This window comes from Rhipicephalus microplus, chromosome 5 (genome assembly GCF_043290135.1).
Source record: "Rhipicephalus microplus isolate Deutch F79 chromosome 5, USDA_Rmic, whole genome shotgun sequence".
Classification (NCBI taxonomy): Eukaryota; Metazoa; Arthropoda; class Arachnida; order Ixodida; family Ixodidae; genus Rhipicephalus; species Rhipicephalus microplus.
This window is the reverse complement of record NC_134704.1, coordinates 198,400,001-198,427,677: the sequence shown is the minus strand read 5'-3', so window position 1 is coordinate 198,427,677 and position 27,677 is coordinate 198,400,001. Positions and strand designations below refer to the sequence as shown.

Below are 27,677 nucleotides of genomic sequence, written 5' to 3'. Positions count from 1 at the left end.
CCTCAAGTCTTCCTCTCCGCGTACCAGCCCGTCATTGTCTTCGTCTTTCCCATCGTCATGTCAGCTTACATTGGTTTTTCTTTTGTCCGATTTCTCTCGTCCGCTCACCACGTGCCATGCCCCGCCAACGTCGTCCTTTTCGTTGTGCACGTGTCTGTTGTGTGGTGCCACCGTCGCGTTGCACAACGATTTTGCATCGCTCGTGCCACTACAACAGCACCGCACCGAGAACACCACACTGACAACACCGCACTGTTGCACTACACTCATCACAGACTCGCCTAAATGCTTCCATTATGCAACTGTTTTATATTAGTGGACTGTGACAAGTGCATAATCGTGACATAGAACACGATGCAAAACTTAGCTCCTCAGGGGCACAGGGTAGAGAAAATTTTCTTTAAAAATTGCTTTGTTTTCTCTGCCATTTAGGAAGGGTGTCCCTTCCTGCTTATTTTCCACATTCGTGCTTCCCTTACACAGCATTTCTTGTCTCTCAACAACAGTTTTTTCAAAAGCTAGTAGTGAGTGGAAACGCACCCTAGTGCAAGTCCTTCATATGTGCTCTGTGCTTACGGCCTATTTTTCTAAAAAAAAAACTTGATGTACAAAAATCTAAATGTTGTCTGGAGTCTGCTGCACATGGAAAATTCTCGAGTAACTTCTAAAGTAGTCCGAAAACATCATGCGCCTTTATTGTCCCACTTCGTCTTCGGAGTGCGTCAGTTCGAACACTTTCAGCTCCTAGCTTCATTGCACCTTATGTTGGTGTTTGCTTGTGGTATGCTTAGATTCTGGGGATAAAGAAGGTCTCAAGTAAGTGTAAATTTCGCAGCAACTCATACAGTTTTTCTTCCAATCGGAATAAATGCCAGTAACGTATTGAGGCGCTGAACCAGCAAGCTCTTCATTCTTGAGCCTCCGGTCTTTTCAGTGTCCTACGAGGCAAATCACGTGATTTGTGACAACAGGTATGCTCTAATGGACATGATTATTATTGCGAGAGCAATTATATGGACAGTCTCGGCTGGTTTTTTCCGTTGCCGCTGCTGCCGTCATTCACATATATGTATATATACATGAATGATGGCATATTGTTACCGCTTCAAACCACTTTAATAGTATAAGCACATCTCTGCACATTCCTTTAAAGATTTTTCACATCCCAATGACTCAAGTGTTATCGAATACATGCAAAACTGTATGATTGATTTTGAGGGCAACAACTCTCAATTGCTTTGGAACAAGTTCACTGACATGTGTCACTATTGCCTAGATAATTTCATTCCCAATAAACTGAAAATAGTTAAGAGACAAACACCATGAATGAATCGCAAAATCATTCAACTAAAACGCAGAATAAAGTGGTGTAAAAAAAAGGGCGCAGAATGACAAATTAAGACAGATGCAAGATGACCTTGCACATGCACTTCGTGCAGCAAAAGATTATTATTTTAAAATTTCGCTTCTTAAATTCATAAAAAATGATCCTGATGAGTTTTGGCAGTACATAATAAGTAGCAAGAAACCAGTTACTGAAATATCAGTTGACAGGAAGCTGGTGACAGATCGGTGTGATATTGCTCAACACTTCAACAACTACTTTCAAAGTGTATTTTCTAGCGCAACTGTATGAACTTGTGACGGCACATGGCCCGAACTATCAGATTCTAGTTTTGTATCATATGCTGGGGTAATTAATATATTACTTAACTTGGAAACAAAGGGTTCATGTGGTCCCGATAAAATCCCTAACATATTTCTCAACTGATATGCTGAGCTTCTTGCCAACTTTCTTGTAATTATGTTTCATGTCTCAGTCATTACTGCACAATTGCCTGATGACTGGAAGGCAGCCCGTGTTGTTCCTGTGTTCAAGAAAGGTGACAGGACACTTATACAATGTTATCGTCCAATTTCACTGACATCCCAAGCTGCAAACTCGTGGAACATATAGATAACTGTGTCCGTGAATTCCTGGAAAATAATGCTGCACTAACAGAACATCTGCATGGCTTTTGAAAAGGGTATTCAACAATAACCCAGATAGTAATGGTAGTTCATTTGTTCGCTTCATCTCTTGATTCAAACGACCAATTAGACGTAAAATTTCTTGATTTTAGCAAAACATTTGACAAGGTTCTGCATGATAAACTAATCAATCATAAAGCTTAGACTTCTTGGCGTCCCTGAACATTTCATCAGATGGATTTCTGCTTGCCTGACTAATAAAGATCAATATACCGACATTAGAGGTCAACTTTCTGAAAGTTTGGCAGTCACATCAGGGGTGCCACAAGGCAGTGTCCTAGGCACGTGGTTTTCTTGATTTATATTGCTACGTGCATGCATTATGCATATTGATGTTCTGGGCGGCGACACACGTGTGTGCCTTACGAGGAAGACTAAGGGTTGTCTCCGCTCGATCGCTGGTGAACCGGTCACGCCATTACTGCTGGCTTTAAATACATCTCATTCATTGCCTCGTTGATGCGGCGTCGCGTCTTATCCGTAACATATTTGGTGGAGGTGGAACGTTCCCCGTCCTCACCACGAAGCTTCGCAGTGGCCGCACCGTTCAATCTTCGGCCATGGCTGCCAATGACAACAACCCGTTAGTGTCTCTATCTGTAGGTCCAGCCACTACATACCTGACGATGCCCTACCCCCGTGATCCCGGTACATTCTCCGCACAACGTGGGTTTGACGTTGACTACTGGCTTCATATCTATGAGCCTGTTAGCCAGACACACCGATGGCACCCTACCATGATGCTCGCCAGCGTAATCTTTTACTTAGCACCCCACGTGTTTGGTTCGATGCCCATGATACCCAGATCACCAGCTAGAATATCTTCAAGGCGCAACTACGCAACATCTTTGGGGACCCATCCAGTCGCCAAATGGAAGCGCAAAAAGAACTCGCCACTCGTGTGCAGTCCTCAACTGAGTCGTATGTCTGGCACATACAGGACGTGCTCACGTTGTGCCGGAAAGTAGACAAGCAAATAACAGAGTGACAAGGTGGGTCACATACTCAAGGGCATCGCGGACGTCGCCTTCAACTTGCTCGTGTACACTAACGTCATGACCGTGGATATGATTATTAAAGAATGCCACCGCTTTGCAATGGCCAAAAGCTGTCGTGTCCTGTCACAATTTACGTAGCGACCAAACACGGCCGTTACACCTACCTGCACCGATCTCAGTGCCGCACCATTCATGCAGGAGAACGTGACACGCATATTTCGACAGAAACTTAAGGCGTGAAGTCCGGCGCCATTTTCTTCACTTCCAATCGTCAATGGCGCCACACAAACACCTCCGGCAGTCTCCCAGTCTCCGTTGTTCAAGCTTTCGTGAGGCAAGAAATTGCAAAGCTCAATTTTCCTGTGGCCTACTCTGTCTCCCGACCCGCCTACAGATCGATGACAAGAAATGCACTGCGCCATGACTCACATTTTTTTTGTGTGATCCCGCAATCCGACAGAATGGATAACTGTAGACGACAAACCGATCTGCTTCCGCTGCCAACGACTTGGCCATGTCTCCCGCTAGTGTCGCAGCACTTGGATGCCCCCAACCTAGAGCCCATTTTCGTCTTTCCGCCCAGTCGTGTGTATTCTACTTCCGACGTCCCTAGCAGCCGCTCCACCGCTCGTTCGCCGTCACCTCAACGCCGCCATGCCCATTGCCCCAACCATGCCGTTATCCATCGCTGGTCAACTGTGGATCCTCTCGGACGAAATACTAGATCATGCAGCTCCGGGAAGTAGTGCTGCATCAATTTCGACTGATCCAGATTCTCCGTTGACGTTCCCCACTAATTGGAAATAGATTGAGGTGTATGTGGACGGTATTTTTTTGACGGCGTTAGTCGATACCGGAGCTCAAGTGTCCATAATGAGTGCTCATCTGTGTCGCCTACTCAAAAAAGTTATCACACCTGCAGCGACTAAAGCCCTCTGTTTCGCTGATGGTGGAATTGTGGCCATCACTAGAATGTGTACCCCTGTGTTAGCATTGCCGGCTGCCCTGTCCTCGTTTTATTTATGGTACTCGAGAATTGCCCTCACGACCTAATGTTCGGCATGGACTTCTTATCGACCCATTCTGCCCTCACTGATTGTGCCGCCGGTACTCTGCCTAGAACTTCCTTTTCTTCCGGATTCTCACCATGAACTCCCGAACGGATTCTGCACTTCCGGATTCTCACCCTGAACTCCCGAACGGACTCTGCACCACTTACTTCTGGCTACCATCTAAAGCTTTCACATTTGTTGAATTGTCAACGCCCTCTTCAGTTCGACAATGATTTTATTGTGACGCCAATTCCTGATGTTCTCCTGGTGCGTGACATTTCTGTCCCACACTCCGTCATAACTATGGCCTCTAACGAAACATAGTTGCCAAGATGCCAGCAAAAGGGATTATTGAACCCTCATCAAGCCCTTGGGTGCCCCCGTTGTGCTCGTTAAAAAGAATGATGACACGTGGCATTTCTGCATTGATTACCATCATCTGAATAGAATCACGAAAAAGGACGTTTACCCTTTGCCCTGCATCGATGACTCTTTGACTGTCTCCATGGCACCCGATACTTCTCTTCAATAGACCTACGTTGCGGCAATTGGCAGATTGCTGTCGACAAAAAAGACCAAGAGAAGACTGCGTTTGTAACTCCAGACGGCCTATACCAGTTCAAGGTTATGCTGTTTGAGCTATGCAACGCCCAAGCCACGTTCGAGCGCATGATGAACTTCTGTTACAAGGGTTCAAATGGTCAACATGTCTTTGTTACCTTGACGATGTCTTTGTATATTCCCCAACATTTGAGACCCATCTTCAGCGTTTGTCAGCTATTCTGGACATCTTTCGCACTCAGGCCTTCAATTAAACTCGTCGAAGTGTCACTTCGGCCGCCGGTAAATTACAGTGTTGGGTCACATTGTCGACGAGTCAAATGTGCAGCCGGACCCGGAGAAAATTTGGGCAGTCACTAGTTTCCCTGTACCCAAGTCAGTCAAAGATGTCCAGAGTGTTGTAGGACTTTGTTCTTATTTTAGAAGGTTCGTGAAAGATTTCGCAACCATCACTCAACCCCTCACTGAGCTTCTGAAGAAAGACGTCACATTTACGTAAGGTACCGACCAAGCTGCTGCTTTTTCTCACCTAATCACGCTACTGACGACTCTACCTATATTGGCTCACTTTGACCCATTCGCTCCGACAGAAGTCCGAACCGATGCTAGAGGTCACGGGATCAGAGCCGTTCATCCCAACACCAATGGGGACACGACTGAGTTATCGCCTACGCTAGCCGCCTCCTCGCAGCTGCTGAGCGCAACTATTCCATTACAGAGCGAGAATGTCTTGCTCTTGTTTGGGCAGTCTCAAAGTTCCGCCCATATTTATATGGCACAACTTTGTCTGTAACAACTGACCATCATGCGCTATGTTGGTTTACGTCACTGAGCTTCGTTGATTTACACGTCCCGGATGGCTCCGTACGGCCCCGGACGCCGGCGCCGCATTTTTTTTTCTCGGGGACCAACTGGAAGCTCCGCCTACTGATCTGGGATCGCTCGGATGCATGTTCTTTTTTCGCGTGCCTGGTAGCCTGTGGGTGGCCCGGGGCCGTCTGAACGATTTTTTTCGGGCAGCTGGCAGCCAACAGCGGGGGACGCATGCTAGCGCGGCCATCTTGAGTTAGACACGGAAATTTTTGACGTGCTCTTGCTCTCTCTTTGCTTTTCTGTCCGCTTCTCGCATGTTTCTGGATTTGGCATTGTTTGCGCACCGAGTTCTTGTCATCGGTGTTCTGAGCCACGTCGAGGATGTGCGTATTCCCGAAAGTCAGGCAAACACGCGTTATACTTGCTAGGAGAAACAGTGGTGGAACGACCGCGCCGGTCTACGATGCGCACGCCCTCGAGTAGTTTACTTACAGTAAGTTGCATCACAACAGAAATAGGTATAATTCACTACCTGACTGCTGTTTAGGTTGGAATGGACTTCTCTCCCTGTTTGTAAATAGTGTGACGTCACTGCGGGCACCCCGCCCCCAATACCCTCTCTCGGAGCAGCTGCTGGTTGGCAAGAAAGTTCCTCCGGCGGCATCTTTCTGCATAGCAGAGCTGCGTGTCTGTATTCCTTCGACAGAAATTTAGACATTGCTATGTTCTAAAGTCACAGCTTTTGAAAGAAGGGAGTCGTGGAAGGGTCACTACTCATAGTGTGGAAATTTGCTCGTCGTAGTTGGATGGATGTACAAACTTTGTTTAGAGTACTGAGAGATGCGACTAGCACTCAGTGGGCTTCACCCGCGTAGATGGCAGCCATAAAAAAAAATCTGATCTTTTTCAAAAGCGAACGTTTTGAATGTACATGGTTACGGGCACTTTGAGAAATATTTGCATGGCATGCATGTAAACTTATTCATTTCCATCGTCACATGTGCAGTGCAGTTTTAAACGAGGTACAGCATTGGCGGCAGCCTGGTTGTGTACTGCTGTGCGGGACATCACGGATAAGATTCTCACTCATTGCCCAGAAGTCTGATCGGAGATGCATAAAAAAAAAAGAACACTTCTTGTCGTGGGTTAGGCTGAGGGTAACATATCCTCGTGAAAATCAAAGTGACATTCTGCCGCTGCGTTTTTCAGTAACCCAGTGAAAATTCATGTGATGTAAAACCTGACATCTTTATGATATATAATATAATCTGGCACACTTACCTTGCTGCATTTAACACCTATAACTTGCTTTCGTACATACATATTGCTCCTTTAGGCCTGATACACACTTCTAATGTTCATTTTCAATTCACAAGGATCGAGCCGTAAAAGTACAAAGTAGATAAGAAATGAAAATATCCGCTGTTTCTATTAACACGTATCAGGTATTTAATAATACGGGTTATAGCCGTGGTGAAGCATATATGCTGATTCGGCAACGCTACAACATGCTTATAGCTCATGCATAGTCGTATATATCACCATGAAATCATGAACTTTTATTTTTCTGCACGCCGCGCATACACTGAGATGTACCCAATCGCTAATGGTCGCGTCAAATGTACTTTTATCTTGACTACAATGTCAGATCGTAAAGTTCCATCGACAACCGGTTACTGAAACTGGCCCACAGCGAATACCAGTGTTTTCGCAAACAGGACGCATAGTGTTATTCACACTGCACACACCACGAACAATATTCCCAGTTTTACCATCCGTAAAGGTGAACTAATATTATTGATGCCTTTGAACGCACACTGCACGCGACAGTCAACACTGCACATTTTTGAAGGCGATGCCGCTGTTCCTCGCACAGGCCGCCACATGTGTTCACTTCTCAGAGATAAACAGCTAGCCAGCGTGGTGAATATTTCATCACGCACTTTATCACACACCTAGATTTTCTCTGACACATACCACAGCTAATGTTGCCACTGTGATATGAAGATCAAGCTTTCAAACAGAAAAAAAATTGCCCTAAGCACCGAGAGACTGCACCCCACTCAGCCACCGGCGGGAATGTTTTGCCAACCTCCACCTAGCACGTGCACCGATGACGTCCACAGCGTGACGTACCTCAGTAGAGGTCTATTGGGTTGGCGTTGTGGCCTGTGTCACAGCTATGGAGGGAGCAAAGGGCATAGCCGGGCATAGCAGATGCCACAGCGGTTGCAGCCAACATCAAGTGCGCAGATGGCCCGAGGCCGCTCAGGCTGGCTCGGGACTTTTAGATCACGTGCATGTGACATAGCCGCCTATGAGCTGAGGCGTCTGCACGCCTCCGGCGAGTGATCCGGGACTTCGTGAATCGATGAAGCTCACTGAAGGATCCTACTGGCCGGCTCGGGCGTTGGGCTGTGCGACTGTAGGAATGTACTTACACGGCGGCGTACAAGTCCGGACGCCTACATCAGGACGCAAACTGCTTGTCCCGCTATCTGGTCGCTGAATCAAGCACTATGCTTGACACCGACACCGACCCTTGTGTCCTTTTCCTTTCGCAAATGACATGCATCGGTGATAAGCAGCGCCGTGATGCGTCCTTACGTGCTATCGTCGAAAGCCTCGAATCACCATCTTCCGATCAGTCCCATCGCTATTCATGCTCCGTGATAGTATATTATACTGCCCAAATTTTGAGCCGGATGGATCGGCCCTGCTGCTTGTCCTTCTGAAAAACCTTCGCTTGGAAGTTCTACACAAACTTCATAACCTTCTGACTGCCGGTCACCTTGGTGAGTCAAGCCTTTACGACCGAATCCGTCGACGCTTCTTTTGGCGGGGGCTTGCATGCTCAGTCAGAAGATACGTAGCGGCTTGTGAGAAATGTCAGCGCCGCAAAACACCATCGACGCTTCCTGCCGGATGCCTATGCCTTCAACCACTTGACATTTCAACTACGCCACATGTAGTCGGTGGCCACGGTTATCCAACAAGCTCTTCCAACAAGCTGCGCCACAGATGTTGCCGACTTCCGCCTCAAAGACGTGGTTTTGCTGCACAGAGCTCCACGGCAGCTGCTTACAGACCGTGGCCGCACCTTTTTGTCGAAGGTCATAGCCGACATCTTGCAGTCCTGTGAAACGAGGCACAAGCTATGTCGTACCATCCGCAGACCAATGTACTCACGGAGCGTCTAAATCGAACTCTTACTGACATGCTCGCTAAGGATGTTTCCACCAACCACACTGACTGGGATCTTGCGTTGCCGTACGTCACATTTGCCTACAATTTTTCGCGCCATGACACTGCCGGTTACTCTCGCATTTTAGATGCGGAAGCATCTTATACTCGCGCCTTGTAGTGCGCCGTCCGCACCGCTTCTCGAACATTCGACAGCTGACGCGCGCGCATGCGCCGTCGCGCCGTCGCCCACCATCAGTGCCGCGCGCGCTTCTCCTTCGAGAACATTCAACAGCTGACAGCGCATGCACCGTCGCCATCTGTGCCGCGCGCGCGCTTCTCCTTCGAGAACATTCAACAGCTGACAGTGCATGCGCCGTCGCGCTGTATATATACTCAAGGTCGGCGCTCGCTCGCTCAGTTGCCGCTCATCGGTTGGTTTGTACGGCGCGTCGACGTCCAAGGTCGCGGTGAAATGAATTCCAACGAATCCACAAACACAATGATCGACGTCCCTTCGACCAGCGCCGTCCTTTCGCATACGTGTGTACGTGTTCACTCATTTAACACCCCCTCCTACAACCACGTTAACCAATTTAGCCATCGACCCAAGTAAGTCGCAATTTAACACCCCATTTCACAACCACGTTAACCAATTTAGCCATCGACCCAAGTAAGTCGCACTTTAACACCCCGTTAACCAATTATATGCTCCGCATCCTCCTCAGTGTTCCCCCGAGGGAAGCTGCGGGCAATTTTTTTTTCTGCTGTTTGGCCAAGAACCAACATTGCCTCTAGACACCGTCATGCTGTCCTCTGCAGTACCGACCAGGGAATATGCCATGGACGCTATCACTCTGCCCGCTCACGCAGGCGAAATCACCCGTACTTGCCTTCTGACCTCCCAAGAGAAGCAACGTCGTTTGTATGATCAAAGACACTGCGACGTACACTTTTCGCCCGGTTCTCTGGTCCTGCTTTTGTCTCCGACCCGTCGTGTTGGCTTGTCAGAAAAACTGCTTACTTACTACACAGGTCCATACTGAGTCCTTCGTGTGGTTACTCCTGTGACATTTGAAATTGGTCCTGTCGCCTTGTCGCCTTCATGTGCTCCACAGGCTAACTATATTGTACATGTAACGATATTGCACGCTTGAAGCCCTACAACTCTCTCAGTGACCTTGATATTTAGATGCGCCAAGACGGCGCTTTTGTTTCCGGGGAGTATGCTACGTGCATGTGTCATGCATATTCATATTCTGGGCGGCGACGCACGTATGTGCCTTACGAGGAAGGCAAAAAGTTGTCTCCGCTCGATCGCTGGTGAACTGGTCACGCCATTACTGCTGGTTTTAAATGGCCCCTAAACCCCCTCCTATATTTTCCCAAAAATTTTAAGGAAACAAGCGTTTTGCATGCAGAATGCCGTCTCCATATCCTTCACAATAAACGGACATGTCACCTCCACTATCCCGTCACTCCCAATTAATCCATCTGGCGACGCTTTTAAGAATCCGTGCTCTGTGTCAACAAAGAGCCCGCAAGGTTGCACAGCAGTTTCCATCTCTTGCTCATACATGTGCAATGCAACGCTCTCCTGTTGTATTCTATGCTCAAGAGCAGCACTGGTGAAATTTTTCTTGTAGAGCAAGGTCTTTACGAGTGCGTCACATGGTGTCCACTCTTTTCGTCGGCACACTGCGTAGAAATTAGAAGTCGTCAGGCGCATGTTTCTTTCTAAGTGCCAAGTGGAATTGTCTGCCTGACCTCTAGTAGCCTTCTCAATTTCGGCCTGCTGTCTCATTCACTTGTAGACCAGCTAAGACAGTGCACTTCTTTCCGGCATATTGTTCAGGTGGCAGGTCTGGTTGCTGGCAGTTTGGGCTGTAATCAGTCTTTGACTCCTTCTCCGTTGAGTCCTTGTACTTACGCTGTTCGTGGCCATTATCATTGAACAGTTTCCTCCCGAGAGACTCTTTTTTCACTTTTTAAATCTCCTTCTTGCTAGCGTAGCGCTTCAAGACCGCTGCAGGGCTCTTGCAGGTTACCGCCTTGGACGTGGTGCAGTGCCATTGTGGCCCCATATGAAAGCTGAGCCCAGCCCCATAACAGCGGTGTTCATAAGAGCCCTTCCAACATCTGTTGATCTGCTTACCACCAGATAAGTTTGCAACCAGTGACATGACTGCCTCAACAAGATTACTGGTGTCATCTGTCACAAGACTGTTCGCTTTCTCGGCAATTATATTGGCAGCAGTGACTATTTTCATTTGAAGCACCTTAGGTACATTGTCATAAATGTCGCCTTTGGTGCCATCACAGAAGTAGGCTTTGCATTTGTCGTAACAACCAAGCACATGTTTTGGGCCATTTATGAGGTCCTCCGCAAGCTGGCACGTAAGTGCAACTTTCTTTGCCTGCTGCTCTTGTTGAGTACCCTGTACATCTCTGAGAATGCTTGCGTAATGTTTTATAGCCTTCCGTGCACCATTCTTTATCTGCTTAATCCTAGGGCCACTAAGGAAGCCTGAGCTTCCCTTTGTTTCTTTGGCTATGCCATAGAGCCAAGTGGTGTATCCGTCTCCTCCACCGCCAGCCTCCGCTCGCTCTGAGAGACCGCACTGCTCAGCTCAAACCTTACAGCGCAACTCTGAGCCGTCCAGCATGCCGAGCAAGCTGCTTTGAGACAAGGCCTCCGAACTGGTTCTTCGGTGGGTGCCCAGGCCCACTAAAAAGATGCAGGACACAAATCTTATTGACTCGCCAATAAAGTTTCCGTGTCTCTCTCCTGCCAATTCGCTACACTGTTACTTCCTGAAAACTGGCGGAACCAGCGCTGTGTTCCTGCATTGAGCAATGCAACAAATATTGTTCGACTTTGGTTTCGTCACACTAACGACGGATATTCCCAGCCAACTCCGAGTAAAAAGTTCGCAAACTCTTGCGTTCCCATGGAGAGAGCTTCTTGTAATTTTGAGTAACGTCGCCTTGGGATACTCCTGAGCACTTGAGGTGCATGGAAATATATATACACAGGTGATCCTGCATTTCACTGCTATGTAAATGTGCCTGTCGTAAATGGATGTTGAACTCCCGTTTACAAGCTAAACAGTCCAAGGCATAATCTGGTAACGTGTAGCACACACGGCGGGTCAGAGTGAACTTATCCTGCCAAAGTTCTTTTTATAGACAATCTAGCAAGTTCAGGCCACAGCGAGCACGGATGAACGGGATGGGTTACTTACGCAACACGCATTCCTGCCACACCGTAATTTTGTCACGTACGAATGCTGAAGACACAGAAAGGAAGGGAAGCTGGTACGAAAGAAATTCGAGTAGCCTACATTTGATTGACGTCGAGAGATACATCTTAATTGTGCTTGATTGACAGTGCAGTGTTTAGCTTGTTAGCAATGACAGAAATGAACACACAGCAAGTATAAAACAATTTTCTTGTCATTTCTTTATGTGTGCCTCCTCTCATATTTATGCTGTTGATTGCGATGAATTCATTTAAACAAACCCGGAAAATCCTACTTCTGAAAAGCTGCATGCTATTGCGGAAAAAAAAAGTTAGTCAATATTCAGACCAGACTTTGCCCGAGCACGGCTGCTTACTTTGGTGGTTCCAGAAAGAAGGGAAAAGGGCACTACTATTATATCTGCCTGTCACAAGAGGACACGGCTAAGCACCTTTGGGGGATGGGAATTGGGGGTGGGCCAAGGAAACACAAAAGAGAAAAAAGAGGGAAGGGTGGCCTTAGCGCAGCAGGCGCGACAAAGGAAGCGATGCAGTGTGGTTAATGTGTCTAGCGCAGCCAGGGTGCATGGAACGCGCACTGCCTTTTTCACTGCTTGTTTTTATCCGTCGTTTTTTTCTGGTAGCCTGTGTGGCCACAGACACGCATGTGCTTTGAGTGGCCCTTTTACCCCCTTCCCCAAAAATAACACGGTTGCGGTTGTGGTGTCCACGACTGAGAGACAGTTTGTCAGCCGCCCCCCCCCCCTTCCCTCCCTTTCCTTTTTTTTATTTCTTTTCAAGAACCTGTTCTCCCAGACACACGCACACACGAGAGGGACGACTCCATTCTCTGCTTTGACGCTCTTCCGCGCAGCTGTATGGGAGACGCTCAGGGGAGGCATGTAGAAAAGACTTACAGATGGCGGTGCATAGTTTGTGGCTAGAAATAACCTTCTTTTCTAAAGTAAAATGTTTTTGCCCGCTACAGTCATGGAAACGGGGAGCTTTCAAATGAGGCCTTTTCGTTAATTCTGTCTAGGTGGCGTTAGAGGAAGATTTCCATTGTAGTTACAAGAACGATGCAGATTGGTTAGTATTCCTGCAGTATTAGTGTGTCATTCGTGTGTATAACTGTATGACGAGATTGTAACTGCCATTTTTTTGGCTACGTGTGCTCAGATATCAGCGCCATTTGAAGACAACAACAATTTTGTTGATGTCTGTGACAGCATAATTTGAGACAATTTACGAGCTTCGTTTTGCATTTCTATTCACTCCATCAAAGAATCCTACGTTGAGGAAATAGATAAGGGCCTTTCGTTTCTCTACGTACAAACTCAGCCACAGAACTTCAGTAGTTATCTGCAAAAATGAACCAAGGTAGGTCTATGTATTGGGAATATTGCCCAATTTACATCAATGTAATTAAAAAGTGAGAGCATGTACATTATTGATATTTCGCCTTCAAACGAAGGATATCATTGTCTACATATGCCCCGAAAATGAATTTTCTCTAGCAAACAGTTACCGAGCAGTGTGCAGCGAAAGTTACTAAATTATAAAATAGAAGTCCAACATTAATTTACTACGTTGAGAAAATAGATAAATATGTCTAGAAAGTGCTGTTAAGGGGAGATGCGGGTCGAAAAACGCGAGTTTTTTCAAAATTACCGATTTTTTAATTTCGCCTGTTTTGATAAGATTAGTACCTCTACTGTAATGAAAAAAATAATACAGGTTGAGACGTAAGATTTAACTGGAAATTCTTTGAAATTGCATCTAAAGACCACTAGGTGCCTGTTAAAAGGTCGAAAGTGTGGAGCCTTCGAGCACCTTGCCGCTGATAATGCGCCGCCGCTCCCCATTACTGACCGCATGAGTCGAAGAGTCGACCCTCACTCTTCAAATAACAACAGTTTCTCTGGCTTATGCAGCACAAGACATAATAAAAAGAAACACTCTTCTGCGTGTTTTTCGAGCGCCGCGACTGGCTTATCACTCGGTACGAATCGGGGACCGCCATTGGCCGCTGTGCACCTGTATGTGCTGTGAAACCTATTTGCGGGGTCCATGTTTTGTCGAGCAGCGCAGCTGAGCAATGATTTTCTCGTGTAAATATCTCCTTTATCAATGAAAAAAGGCATTGCTCGCAAGTGAAAGCCGTGGTGCGGCGCGCTCTCTAGGAATAGGCTACGAGCAGCTGGTCCAATTTGCAGCAGTTGTTGGCTTGCAAAAGCCAATGCGTCAAAAGTCAGTCACACCCGTCAGCCCGAAAGTTCGTGATGTGGCAATGGATGACATCAGCGCCAATCTTGAGAGGTCAAAAGAGCTCGGAGTGAGAGAACTTAGCAGGGAGAACTTAGCAGGGACATATCCATTATGTACGACGGTATGTGGCACAAACATGGCTGCGAAGTGGCATGACACTGGACTTAGTTTGGATTTCGCAGTCGTGTCGAACTTATTCCTAGCTTGCAGTTGGCACAAGGCTCTGCCAGATGGAGGGGAAGTTTGGAAAGTGTTTCATGGCCCTGTCTGTGAGGAGTCGGCACGAAAAAGCCGAGAGGGACAAACTCATGGTGCTGGCATATTTTAGTCACAGTGGCCACTACAAGAAGGATTGTTCTTTTTGGTGTGCAAATTTCATCTGATTTAATGATATTGCTACGTGCCAGCGCATGGAGTTGAAGAAGAAAAAGCAGAGAGTCTAGACTGCAGGCGCGAGCCAATCTGTGTGGCTGGCGCTGCTCGCCTAACCGGCTGTAAATACATCGGTGACTACCCCTCTGAGTCAGTCTCCTTTTCGTAACATATTTGGTGGAGTTGTGCGATCCCCGTCCTCGCCACGGAACTCCGAAGCGGACGCTCCCTCGCGGCTTACAACATGACCACTCAAGACTCGGCTACATCCTCTCCGGTCGCTCGCCCTTCTGCCCAACCTGTCAACCCAGCGCCTGCAACAACTTTCGTGACGCTTCCCGCGCTCAAAGACCCCGGCGTGTTCTCGGGCAGCGAGGGTTCCGACGTCGACCAGTGGCTACGCCTCTACGAGCGCGTCAGCGCCACTTACAGGTTGGATCCCACTCTTATGCTCGCAAACGTCATCTTTTATCTCGACGGAACCCCTCGTGTTTGGTTCAACAACCACGAGCATGACATAACAAGCTGGGACAGCTTCAAGGCAAAGATCCGTGAGCTTTTCGGCAACATCTCTGGTCGTCGTGAAGCTGCGAAAAATGAGTTGTCGACTTGCGCACAATCTTCCACGGAGCCCTACGTCGGTTATATTTAGGCTGTCCTTTCACTATGGCGCCAAGCTGACGAAAATATGTCCGAACCTGAAAAAGTTGCGCATATCCTAAAGGGTATTGCCGACAATGCGTTCAACTTGTTGGTGTTCAACAATGTGTCATCTGTTGATGCGATCATTCAAGAATGCCGCCGGTTCCAACAAGCTAAAAGCAGACGCATCTCCCATCAGTTCCAGCGCCTCCCGAACACCACTGCGACGTCCTCGTGTCTCGACACATATCATACTCTAGACACCTGTGACAACTTGACGTGAATCATCAGGCGGGAGCTTGAAGCGGCTGCTCCAGCTAAGGTAGGACCAACGTCCCCTGACCCCTCTCCGCCAATTACGTTGCCTCTCATTCAAGCAGTCGTCCAACAGGAAATCGCCAGCTTGGGAATTCACTCTATCTCACCGCCTCCCCGCACCGACCTCCAGCCCCGATACACGCCTGCACGTCCCTTCCCGACCAGCTCTTCCTCAACGTTCCGTAATCCGTCCCCATGGCGAACACACGATGACAAGCCGATCTGCTTCTCGTGTCACAGAATCGGGCACATTTCTCGCCATTGCAGAAGTCGCTGGGTTCCTCCTGCAAAACCGTCCTCTCGTCCCTTCTATGCACGTCCTGCGTAGCGCCATGAGACCAGCCGCGACAATTTTGCCCACGAACCTGCTTCTGAACACCGCTACTTCCGCTCTCCATCCCCCCGACGTCGCCAGTCTCGTTCTCCACAGTCCCGCCGACCATCTTCCCCCGCCTTCCCACGAGGTCTCCCGACGGAAAACTAAGCGTTGCAGCCCCCGGAGGTGGCGCTGCATCGCTCAGACTGACCGAAAATCCTCTTTTGACGATACCGACAAAATGGAACCTCATAGACGTACAAGTAGACGGCGTACATGTCACTGCTCTTGTCGACACCGGCGCCCAACTTTCCGTGATGACGAGTGATTTTCGCCGCAAGCTCAAGAAGGTTCTCACACTTGCGACCACACAGTTCGTCCGTGTTGCGGATGGTGAAATAGTACTATCGTTGGAATTTGCTCCGCTCGTGTGAGCATTGCGAATCGACACACAGTTGTTCTCTTCACCGTCCTTGATAAATGCCCCCATGACGTAATCTTAGGCCTCGACTTCCTGTCCGCGCATTCTGTCCTCATAGACTGTTCGACCAGTACGCTCCGTCTACACTTGCCCGCAACAGAACCTCTTGCACAACAGCCGAGTCGCCTCTGCACAACGGGACACGCGCGCCTCCCTCCACAGACACTGACCTACATAGAGCTCGTCTCAATACCACCAGTTCCCGACGGTGACTATGTTCTGACCCCTATCACCGATGTCTTCATAAGTCATGGCATTACATTACCGCACGCCATTCTGTCCGTCGCAGGAAATTCTATGTGCCTCCTAGTTGTCAGCTTTAGCTTGACATTTCAAGTTCTGCCACAAGGGATCTCTTTGGCGTTGCTCTGCACCTTAGAAGACAATGCGGTAGATGTTTTCGCGATGGCCGCTCCTTCTAACCCCCACGCTCAACATCAATCTGCCACTTGCTCCGACAGCGCTATTACTTCGATGATCGCTTCCAACTTAACGCCGCAGCAGACTGATGAGCTCCACTGGGTTCTGCTGTCCTACATCGACGTTTTTGACATCAGCGGCCGTCCGTTGGGGAAAGCTACCGGCATAAGCTACCGCATAAACACTGGTAATGAGCATCCTATTCATAGGCGTCCATATCGGGTGGCAGCGGCCGATCGTCTCATCATCCAAAGTGAGGTCGACGAAATGCTTGCCAAGGACATCATTGAGCCATCCTGCAGTACTTGGGCTTCTCCTGTAGTGCTAGTCCGCAAGAAAGACGGTGCATGGCGTTTCTGCGTGGATTATCGACACCTAAACAAAATTACGAATAAAGACGTCTACCCTCTGCCACGAATAGATGATGCGCTTGATTGCCTCTATGGGTCCCACTATTTTTCTTCTATAGACCTTCGTTCCGGCTACTGGCAGATAGAGGTAGATGAAATGAACCGTGAAAAGACAGCATTCATCACCCCCGATAGCCTATATCAGTTCAAGGTCATGCCCTTCGGCCTTTGTAACGCTCCAGCCACCTTCGAACGAATGATGGGCTCCCTACTCAGAGGATTCAAATGGTCCACCTGTCTGTGCTACTTGGACGACGTCATCGTTTTTTCACCAACATTTGAAACTCATATAGAGCGCCTCTCAGCCATCCTGGGAATCTTCCGTCGCGCTGGCCTGCAGCTCAGCTCGTCCAAATGTCACTTTGGGCGCCATCAAATCACAGTGCTTGGCCATTTAGTAGACGCCAACAGTGTACAACCAGACCCGGCAAAAATCAGCGCTGTCAAAAACTTTCCTGTACCACAATCTGTGAAGGATGTACGCAGCTTTATCAGACTATGCTCCTACTTCCGACGCTTCGTGGAAAATTTTGCGCACATAGAGAGGCCGCTTACGCAGCTCCTCAAGAAAGAAGTCCCGTTTTCATGGTGCTCCGAAGAGGGGCTTCTGCGTTCTCGACTCTCGTCGCTCTTCTCACTACCCCTCCGATTCTGGCACACTTCAACCCTGCTGCCCCTACGGAAATCCGTACAGATGCTAGTGGGCAAGGCATTGGTGCAGTGCTGGCTCAGAAACAACATGGCCATGATTGCATTATTGCATATGCCAGTCGCCTCCTATCTGCCCCTGAACGCAACTATTCGATAACAAAGCGTGAGTGCTTGGCTCTTGTATGGGCGGTGGCAAAATTTCGACCTTATCTATACATACGCCCGTTTTCGGTAGTTACCGACCACCACGCACTCTGCTGGCTCAACTCTCTGAAAGATCCATCAGGCCACCTTGGTCGCTGGGCTTTGCGCCTGCAAGAGTTTTCCTGTTCGGTGGTCTACAAATCTGGCCACCTACATCATGATGCCGATTGCCTCTCCCGGTACCCTGTCGACGATCCTGAGGACACTGACGAGCCCACGGAGAACTCTATCTTGTCAGTGTCCGACTTCCTTAATATTGGGGAAGAACAGAAGCTTGATCCAGAGCTGCTTGACATCATCAGCCGTATGGAATCCTCCACAAATGATGCTTCCGTCCGTTACTTTGTCCTTCAAAAGGGTGTGCTATACCGTCGCAATTTCCGACCAGACGGGCTCAACCTTCTCATTGTTGTGCCTAAGCATTTGCGCCGCTGTGTTCTTACCGAACTTCACGACGCTCCCACGGCTGGACACCTTGGCGTATCCCACACGTACGAGCGCGTCCGGCGCCGTTTTTTCTGGCCAGGCCTTGCTCGTTCGCTACGCCGATACGTTGCCACGTGTGACCTATGCCAACGTCGTAAGACACCGTCGCTGATACCCGCTGGCCATCTTCAACCAATTGACATACCCGCGGAACCATTTTACCGTGTTGGGTTAGACCTGCTTGGTCCTTTTCCCACATCAACATTGGGAAACAAATGGATAGCTGTTATGACAGACTACGCTACACGCTACGCCATTACGCGAGCTCTACCGACCAGCTGTGCAACCGACGTCTCTGACTTCTTGTTACGGGACGTTATATTGATTCATGGTGCTCCGAGACAGCTTCTCACAGACCGTGGCCGTACATTTCTATCCCAAGTCATCGCCGACATTCTGCCTTCTTGTTCCACGCAACACACACTGACAACCGCTTACCACCCTCAAACAAACGGCCTCACGAAACGATTTAACCACACTTTAACAAATATGCTCGCTATGTACGTGTCGCCCGACCACCGAGACTGGGACCTTGCCTTACCCTACGCAACGTTCGCGTATAATTCATCCCATCACGACACAGCGGGCTTTTTGCCGTTCTACTTATTGTACGGAAGAGAGCCAACTTTACCACTGGACACAGTCATCTCAGCTCACACCTCGTCCACCAGCGAGTATGCCCGCGACGCGATTGCGAGAGCCGATCATGCCCGTCAGCTCGCTCACGCTCGGCTGATGGCGTCGCAAACCAACCAATGCCGTCGGTACGATGCAGAACATAGAGACGTAGATTTCGCTCCCGGTACCCTCGTTTTACTCTGGTCCCCTCATCGTCGGCTGGGCCTATCCAAAAAACTTCTAATTACACGGGACCCTACCGTATATTGCGTCAAGTAACACCTGTCACCTACAAGATCAGCCCCATCTGTCCATCATCATCTACTACGCGGCCCAGTGATATTGTACACGTCTCATGGATCAAGCCCTACAAGAATGCGTCAGATAACGACCTTTAAAGCACCGGGACGGTGCCTCCGCCGCCGGGGGTCACGCTATGTGCCAGCGCATGGAGTTGAAGAAGAAAAAGCAGAGACTGCATGCGCGAGCTAATCTGTGTGGCTCGCGCTGCTTGCCTAACCGGCTGTAAATACATCGGTGACTACCCCTCTGAGTCAGTCTCCTTTTCGTAACAATATCTTTCATAAATAAAAACTCAATTTTAACTTTAAAAACGCCTTTTTTTTTTTAACACTAATTTTGCCACTTTTTTCAATCTGCCCCTCCTTTTTCAGGCACTTTTAGTACTTGGATCTGCATGAAATTTTGCCCAAACTTTTTCCAAAGTGTGACAAATGCAATTATCTAGTTTAAATTTCAATATTTTATTGTATAATAAAAAATTGTATTTATACCTTTGCTAGGGTAGGTGAAATATGGACTTATTACGTCTATTATTTTTCACGCGTATTACATATATTGTATGTGCTTCCTAATTAGTTATTTGCACTCTACACTTTATTTGAAGCATTAGGAACTATGTAAAAATTACAGAAGTTTAGAGATGAAAAGAGGGTGGGCAAAAGCGTTAAGGTTGTCACTTTGTCATTTTGCAGAGCTAAAAGTGTGTAACTTGCAATAAAACTAATTATATATTTGAAATCAGCATGAAAAGTTTCATAAACAGCTCAAGCTTCATTGCTGTAGAGTGAATATTTAAAATAAAGTGTCTTCGAGTAGCATCTCCCCTTAAAAGAACAGTGGTATAACTGTAGCAGATTTCTCAGAAAATGGTCACTGCTGGGGCATAGTCAGACCAAATTTTTTAACTAGCGCTTATGCCTGGCTCCCCACACCGAAGTACTGAAGGGTGACTTGTTTTTAATAGATATGTTTCGAAGATCAATCTTTTCAAAGATATATAAGTTAACTATATGAATCAGAAAGAACAGCCATCGCGGCAGTTGGAAAAGTAACAGAAAGGGTGTGTTCGTGTCGCCGGAGTGGGACAGCCACCTTAAGAAGCCACTCCTTTGGCTGCAACTACAGTAATAAACAACAAGAAGATGCATGAAAAAAAAAAGAAACCAGTGCATAATCGTTGCTTGTTAGTGTAGACGCGAAAGCATACACCTGCCAAAGAAATATAAAGTTTACTGATGTTTTGACTCCTGCTACGGGAGCCTTGTTCACTATAATAGCCATAAGAAATGCACAGGGTACTTAAGTACGACTAAGTATGTGACGTAAGCATTCGGGCTACATTGTTCGAAGTATCCTGTCACTCCTGTTTAGCATAAGTGCAGTTGTCTCGATGTACTGGCATTTCAGGTGCAGGCAAATGCAAGCTTTTCTTTGGCCAGAAAACGTGCCTGAGTAGTCAGTTTGGTGGCCTGCAGATTCATGTGTTAAGCAAGGGCATATGAGGTCCCACGTTGTTTCCTGACGTCATATTTCTGTTGTTCAACTCTTTTCTTGAAATAAGTGGTCTCACTGATGTACTGGTTGTCAAAATTGTGGCAGCCTCAAGCGTAAAAAGATGGTGGAGATGGCGGCAACTTGTCCTTCACGTTGTCTAAAGCATTCCTTTTATTCCATGTTAGTAATTCACTATTTTGATGTTTTTTGCTCGCCCCGCCACAGTGGTCTAATGGCTAAGGTACTTGACTGCCGACTCGCAGGTCAGCAGTCAAGTACCTTAGCTGTAGCAGTTGTGTTTTCGGTGAGGCGAAAATGCTGTAGGCTCATGTTCTCAGATTTTGATGCACGTTAAAGAAGCACATGTGGTTGAAATTTCCGGAGCCCTCCACTACGTCATCTCTCATAATCATATGGTGGTTTTGGGACATTGAAACCCACACATCAATCAATCAATCGATATCTGTTGCTTCAACATATTGATCAGCACATCTGACTTTCCAACCACAACATTACAAACGTCGGTAAATTTGTGCATGTTTGTCGTAACCATGAATTTGGCTCGGCTTGAATTCCTTCTGGTTCAGATAGAACGGCTATTAACAGAGGCTTTGCCGACTATGTTATGTCTTTTATTATTATTATTATTACTATCATTACAGTAGACTCATGATAATTCACACACTGATAATTCATACTTTCGGTCATTTCAAACAAAATTCAATTTTCTGAATGGCTCTCTTTTCTTTCAAGTTTTAAAAGCCTCCTAATTCAGACTTCATCATTCGGTTGATTCATACTTTTTGCAGTTCCATACCAGAAAATATCTGCTGCCTTCCCACTACTATTTCAAAATTTGGGTGCTTATATAATCGTAACAGTCCAAAAATGAAAAATAAGCACCTCAGGCTTTCAAGGAAAAAGGCATTGATTGTAAACAAATGTTTGAAACGAAGCACACCCATGGTAAACAATGATGCTTTTCAAATGGTATAGAAAGCTTTGTGCTGAAGGCACATATAGCAAAGAAGCAGTTGGCACAATTCACGATTCCAATGTGTGCTGAGCGAGCTTCTTCGGGGCCAAGAAAACTAACGGCATGTTGAAATGACTAGCCACTTTTTTCAGGCTGTGTGTGACCTTGTACATGTACGGGACCACAGCTGTCCTCTGCAGGTCCACCAGGGATTTAGCGCGACTCATTTGAGTCACCGTGCTTAAGCTTCTTGAGAAGCATCTCAGCAACAGACACGATGAGTAATTCTCTCTGGTTATAACAGATGCATTGAGTGTTTATGTAAAAGTCTGTTGTGAGGGTACTTGGATTTTACATACAGACCAAAATTCTCTTTATTATAGAGGTCTGTTGTAATGAGGTTGTACTGTACTAATATTTTCTATTCCACACGTGTATTTGCAACCTCTGTGTAACAAAGCGGCAGTGGGAGACACCCTTGATGAGCACCGTGCATCTTCTGCAGTTTCCGAAGCATTAGTGTTGTGCACTTTATGCTTGCGTGAGACGAGAGGAAGTGCTCGTTAGTGCATGTGGGTGTGCGCGAGACAGGCCCAAGCCCTTTGAGCCAGTGGTGCCGCCGGGGTCACATGTGCAGATATGCCCTTCGCCCTCTTTTCAAACAGAAAACAAGCAAGAAAAAAAAGACTTGCGTTTGCAGTACTACTCTACGACAGCGGCAGGAGTCGTTGAGCTACACTTCAGGAAAGTGACGCTGGGTGTTGCCACGAAATAAAAAAAAAAACTTAGCTCTTTATCGTTGCACTTTGAGTTTGTCACATGTGGAAATTAATTTTTCGATTGGTGTTCCATGGTATATGTCTCGTTCTCTTTTCATTTTAATGCCGTGCATGGGTTTGTGGCTTCACTGTGTGCGTATGGAGTAGCCCCTGACGATGCTCAGCGTTGCAATTTTTTTATGCAGACATTTGATCGTCTGTACTCAGAAAATCAGATTAGGTGCTGGTGAAAACTGTCCTATACCACGCTGACAATGACGGATCTTTGGAGGTTGACACATCATGCGCTTGCCATCTTCCACATTGCCATGTGTTTGCTAGACCGTGGACATTGCGATTAACTCCTGCAACGCGACAGCACGTTGCCAGAGTCAGTCTCAGAGACCATTGCTAGATGATGACGAAGCAGTGATGTATTGATGTGCTACGAATGTTTAATATGGCAAAAAAGTGCTTTTTCACATTCTTTTCGATTTGAGAGCCCAGCATGTAGAATGGTATACGAGCCATGTGCAAATGTTTGTCTAGGTTTCGTTAAGCATGCATCAGAGATTGCGACCATGCCCTTAGAATCAAAGTTCACTTGGTGCTGCTTCAGTGACCCTGCCCCCCCCCCCTTCCTTTTCATTTCAAGGCAGGTTTAACCCCCCCGGGGATGTCATTGCGTGCATCCTCCGACAACGAAGATGGGCTGGGTCGGCTCATTTGTTCATTGCTACGGCAGTACTCGTCGCCTGCGCTCACACGTTTTTACTCACACTTAGATACGTGGGCGGATGTTATTAATTTAGACTTGAAGAGGATGTTATCAATCTCGACTTACCAGTTTTGACTATGCATGGCTGGAGCAAAAGCCTAGCTACGGTTCCAGCCACGCTTCCAGTCATACTACGAAGAGATCATTTCCTGGATGAAAACATAAACAGTATTCTGCGAGTAGTTTAGCAAAGAGCATTCATTTGTGTATACTGTCATCATCCTCTTGCATTCTCTGAAAGTGTTGGAAGCAGAAAAGAATTCTATGAAGGAAAGCTTACTTTTGATTGAAATGGTGAAGTGTTTGGTTATTAAACCAAGCTAGTTGCCTATATTTATTATGGTTAGGGAAATAGTTGTTTTAAATATAGGGCATAAAGAAAGTCAAATTGACAGTCACCTGTTTGTAGTTTATAGGATGAAATCATCAAGAGAAATGAGTGTCTTTGCGGTAACATGTTGTCCTTGCAGTTTACCATTCTTCACCAAAGACTGTGTTTGCTGCTGTTGTGTTGTGCCTTGTCCTCACTATACTGGCCACAAATGAGTTGTTTAAAATACGTTGTGGATTTCTGTATTCTTTGCCAACCTTCTTTTTGTTCCCACCTCAACAGGTTGAGCTTGGAGCAAGCCAGTGCAGAAGCTAGTGTAAACACAGAGGAAACCGAACTGCCCACACTTGCTGATCAGCTCGATCGCATCAGGCAGAATTTGCAGCTGTTCCTTGTGTAGTCATTGCTGCATTCACCACTGCATTTGAAATGTTGAAGTAATAAAGTACAGTCTCATGCTTGAGATCTTGCCTCTGGTCTTTTGTACTAGTACCCGTATATTGCATTCCACTGAAGCATGCTAAAATACATTGGGTGTGAATGGTCACTTTCCGGCACAGTGCTCATTTACGGTGAACATGTTTTTGCAGTGACACCTGGAGGTAGAGCGACCAAGCATCATCTTTGAAGATGTGCCCTTTTCATCTTCTTTAAAGATGTGCCAGATGGCGCATTGAAATTCAAAGCAAAGCCTACTTCTGTGCTTGAAGAAGTTGCACTTACCCTGTGTGCTAAGTATCATCATCAGCATGACTACACCCACTGCAGGGCAAATGCCTCTCCCATGATCTGCCAATCGACCTGGTCTTGTGCTTTCCGTTGCCACGTTATACCTGCAAACGTTTTAATCTTATCGGCCCACTTAACTTTCTATCTCTCTTTCGTGTGTTTGCTTTCTCTGAGAATCCAGTCAGTTACCCTTAATGACCAGTGGTTATCCAGCCTATGTGCGCGGCCCATGTCCATTTCTTCTTCCTGATTACAACTATGATATCCTTAACCCCTGTTTGTTCCCTGACCCACTCTCCCCTCTTCTTGTCTCTTAAGGTTACTGCACCTATAATTTTCCTTTCCATCACAGCTGCCTCATCCTCAATTTAAGCTGAACCCTCTTTGTAAGCCTCCAGGTTTCTGCTCTGTAGGTAAGTACCAGCAAGATCACTAAGATACACGTCACTAAGATACTCTTCATTAACTCTTATTTCTAACTCTTTCCAGTCTAGGGTCCTAAAAACCTCTGTAAACACGCGGCGCATAGCATTCGAGACATCGTGTCTCCTTGCCTTACACCCTTATTTATTGGAATTCTGTCGCTTTTTTTTTTTTTTGAACGATGGTGGCTGATGGCGACTGTGGATTTGCTTTGTCTTGCGTAATGCTTGCAAAGCTTGAATTTACATCAAGGTGTTTATGTAGCCGGATGCGTGAAATTTGTACTGGTGCTTTGTTGTGAACTGATGCGGCCCACACTTTTGCATTTCGAGGAGTTTGTTAAGCTTGAAATTGCATTCTAACAAATCCATGTCTTTTCACGGCCAAATCACTCTACCTTATTATTATCATTATTATTATTATTATTATTATTATTATTATTATTTGACTTGCATACACAAGGACACAGAGGAAAGAGAGAAAGAGCAAGCTGGCATCTACCACCTGGAGGGGCACAATGCCTGCTCACTCTTTTGGGAGGAAGGAAGAAACACAGGAAAAAAAAGATTAGAGGGGAGAAAGAGGAAAGATGATGAAGAAAAAAAATTTTAAAAGTGACGAGGACTTCGACGAAAATGAGTAAAAAACATAAAAAATAATAAAAAAGACCGTCTATGAACGGGTGGCCAGGTCCGTTTGGTTCATAAATGTAAGGAGAGCTCGGTGGGCCTGGTCGCGTCGGGAAGCACTACCACTCAGAAAGAGGTGGTCGTCTAGGGTCATGCGCTTAAGTCCTAGGAATTTATATTCCTTAATCAGCAAAGACCACTGCGTAGCAAATGTAGGACAGTGCACTACAAGATGCTTAAGTGTTTCGCAAGAGCCACAAGCTGCGCACAACAGACTGTTCACACGCCAGCACACAGCCCACTCTTAGTTTGTAGAACAGCGCTTGGGAACTACGAGGCAAGCCACGGCCACGAACACGGGGAGGGAACGATTCATTTGCCACGCTCTGGTCTGGGTGCTGCTTTAGGAGGTGTCGGCGTATAAGCAGACGAGCGTTGTCCATCGTACATAGAATTCCCGGACAGTGAAGAGTGCACTTTATAAACATTTAGTAGAAGCTTGTAACCAAACCCATAGATATAGTAAAAGAGGCTGTTACTAACTTTCTTGGGCACTTATATCTTTTATGACCTTTTTACTACGTAAGTTTGCAGACACTTAAAGGTTGCAACGGTTTTTGTGCATTCTGTTCCTAACATTTTACAATGTACCTCTTTAACAAGGCGGTAATAGGCTAAGTAGACATAACATATTTTTTGTATTAACGTTTGCAGCACCTAATATGCTAATTGTACACTGTCTAAATAAGCACGCAAATTAAAAATATTTATCCAAAAGCATAGGCATCCACTAGCACCAGTTGCATGGCCCGAACATAAGACAATACCTAAGAGCGCTTACGTGCTGCTTGTGTCACGTGGATTTATTGTTGTGTACGAGTGTGGTGCCGAGAGTTGTCCGGGTCTAGCAATTCAAGCTGACGCTTTGTGGTGCGTGATGCAAATGCGTCGCTACTTTCGCACGAAATTTCTTGCGTTTCACTGCTTTCTAAAACTAGAAATGATTGGCTCCTTACCTTTCATCCACTGTTCAACGTCATTAGGTTAACTGTAGATGCAATTACTAGTACGTATATCTGACTCCCGACTGAGGGCCACTGTGCACTTCTACATCTATTTACTGGCATTTTAATTACAACTACAAAATGCCAACAAAATAGGATACAGCCTTAAACGCAGTTTCTGTCTACATACACGCTCAACGTAACAATCGTATAGAAGTAGCCGATTATTTCACGAAAGAGGTGTGCTAAACGCGTCAGTTGACAGGAAACGCCAAAGTACAGTGCTACCCCTCGAAATTGGCAAAGCTTCAACATTGTGGACACTTTGAAACCAACAATGCCAAATTTGAGCGAGACAAGTAGTTAGGAAAGAATAAACGCATAGAGAAGGAGGCTCATCTAGGGCATTAACTGGCCTAAGATCGCAAGGTCAAAAATTCAAGAACTGTGGTAACACAGGCGCGCGCAGCTAAGCAGCAAGGACGATGGTCGGGCAGTCAACGACCGCGTTTATTGTCCGCAGCGTGGTTATATACATTGGCATTAGGAGAGGGTGAAGGGAGGGGGGAAAAGGGAGAATGAAGGCGCACAGGGCCCAAACGAAATGGTGCGCGCGCAGCTGGTTTTGCTGGCGTTGCAAACGAAACAAATACAACATTTCTTTCCTCCTAAAAGTGGAACCGTTGTACCGGGTTCCTAACTCTTGTCGATCGCCTCAGCGTTGGCTGATGCGGGACCACCTCAGACGAGTGTTCGTCCGTAGCGACTGGAAGTTCTGTAGGAGCTGGTGGGGAAAACTCGCTCCGACCATCCGCGGCCGGTAGCTCTGGGCTTCGCTCTTGCTCATTCCGCCTGAACGTGCAGTGCAATGCAGGAGACGGGACAGGAGTAGTCACGCTGGCAGGTTCAGCTTCAGCGTCCGCGCCTTCAGCCGTCCCCGCAGTTGCAGACTCCGGCGTCGATTCGCGGCGGCGGCGGACTTGGTCGATATGACGCCGCACTAACCCTCTTGGTGTGTCCACTGCTATCATTCTCGCCCCCGACGCAGCTTTAACGCGTCCAGGCGTCCATCTTTTGCCGGCACCGTAGTTGCGCACGTAGACGCTGCTTCCTGGCAAGATGGTCCAATTGTCAGCATCCGGCGACCAGTTCTCATCCCTGGGCGGCAGGCAGGTGTCAAGATGGGA

General features: G+C 47.0%; 1 protein-coding gene across 6 annotated transcripts in view; it reads left to right on the top strand.

Annotated features, from left to right (window-relative positions):
* The window catches only part of LOC119173573 (ribosomal biogenesis protein LAS1L), a 282,454-nt gene extending 258,286 nt beyond the window's left edge, over positions 1-24,168 (top strand). For all 6 annotated transcript variants that reach the window (XM_075896362.1, XM_037424380.2, XM_075896360.1 and 3 more), the window contains one exon: positions 23,988-24,168. In XM_075896362.1, coding sequence (XP_075752477.1) covers positions 23,988-24,105 — 118 coding nt within the window. In that variant the 3' untranslated portion in view covers positions 24,106-24,168. The remainder of the gene's footprint in view (positions 1-23,987) is intronic.
* The last annotated feature ends 3,509 nt before the right edge of the window (positions 24,169-27,677 follow it).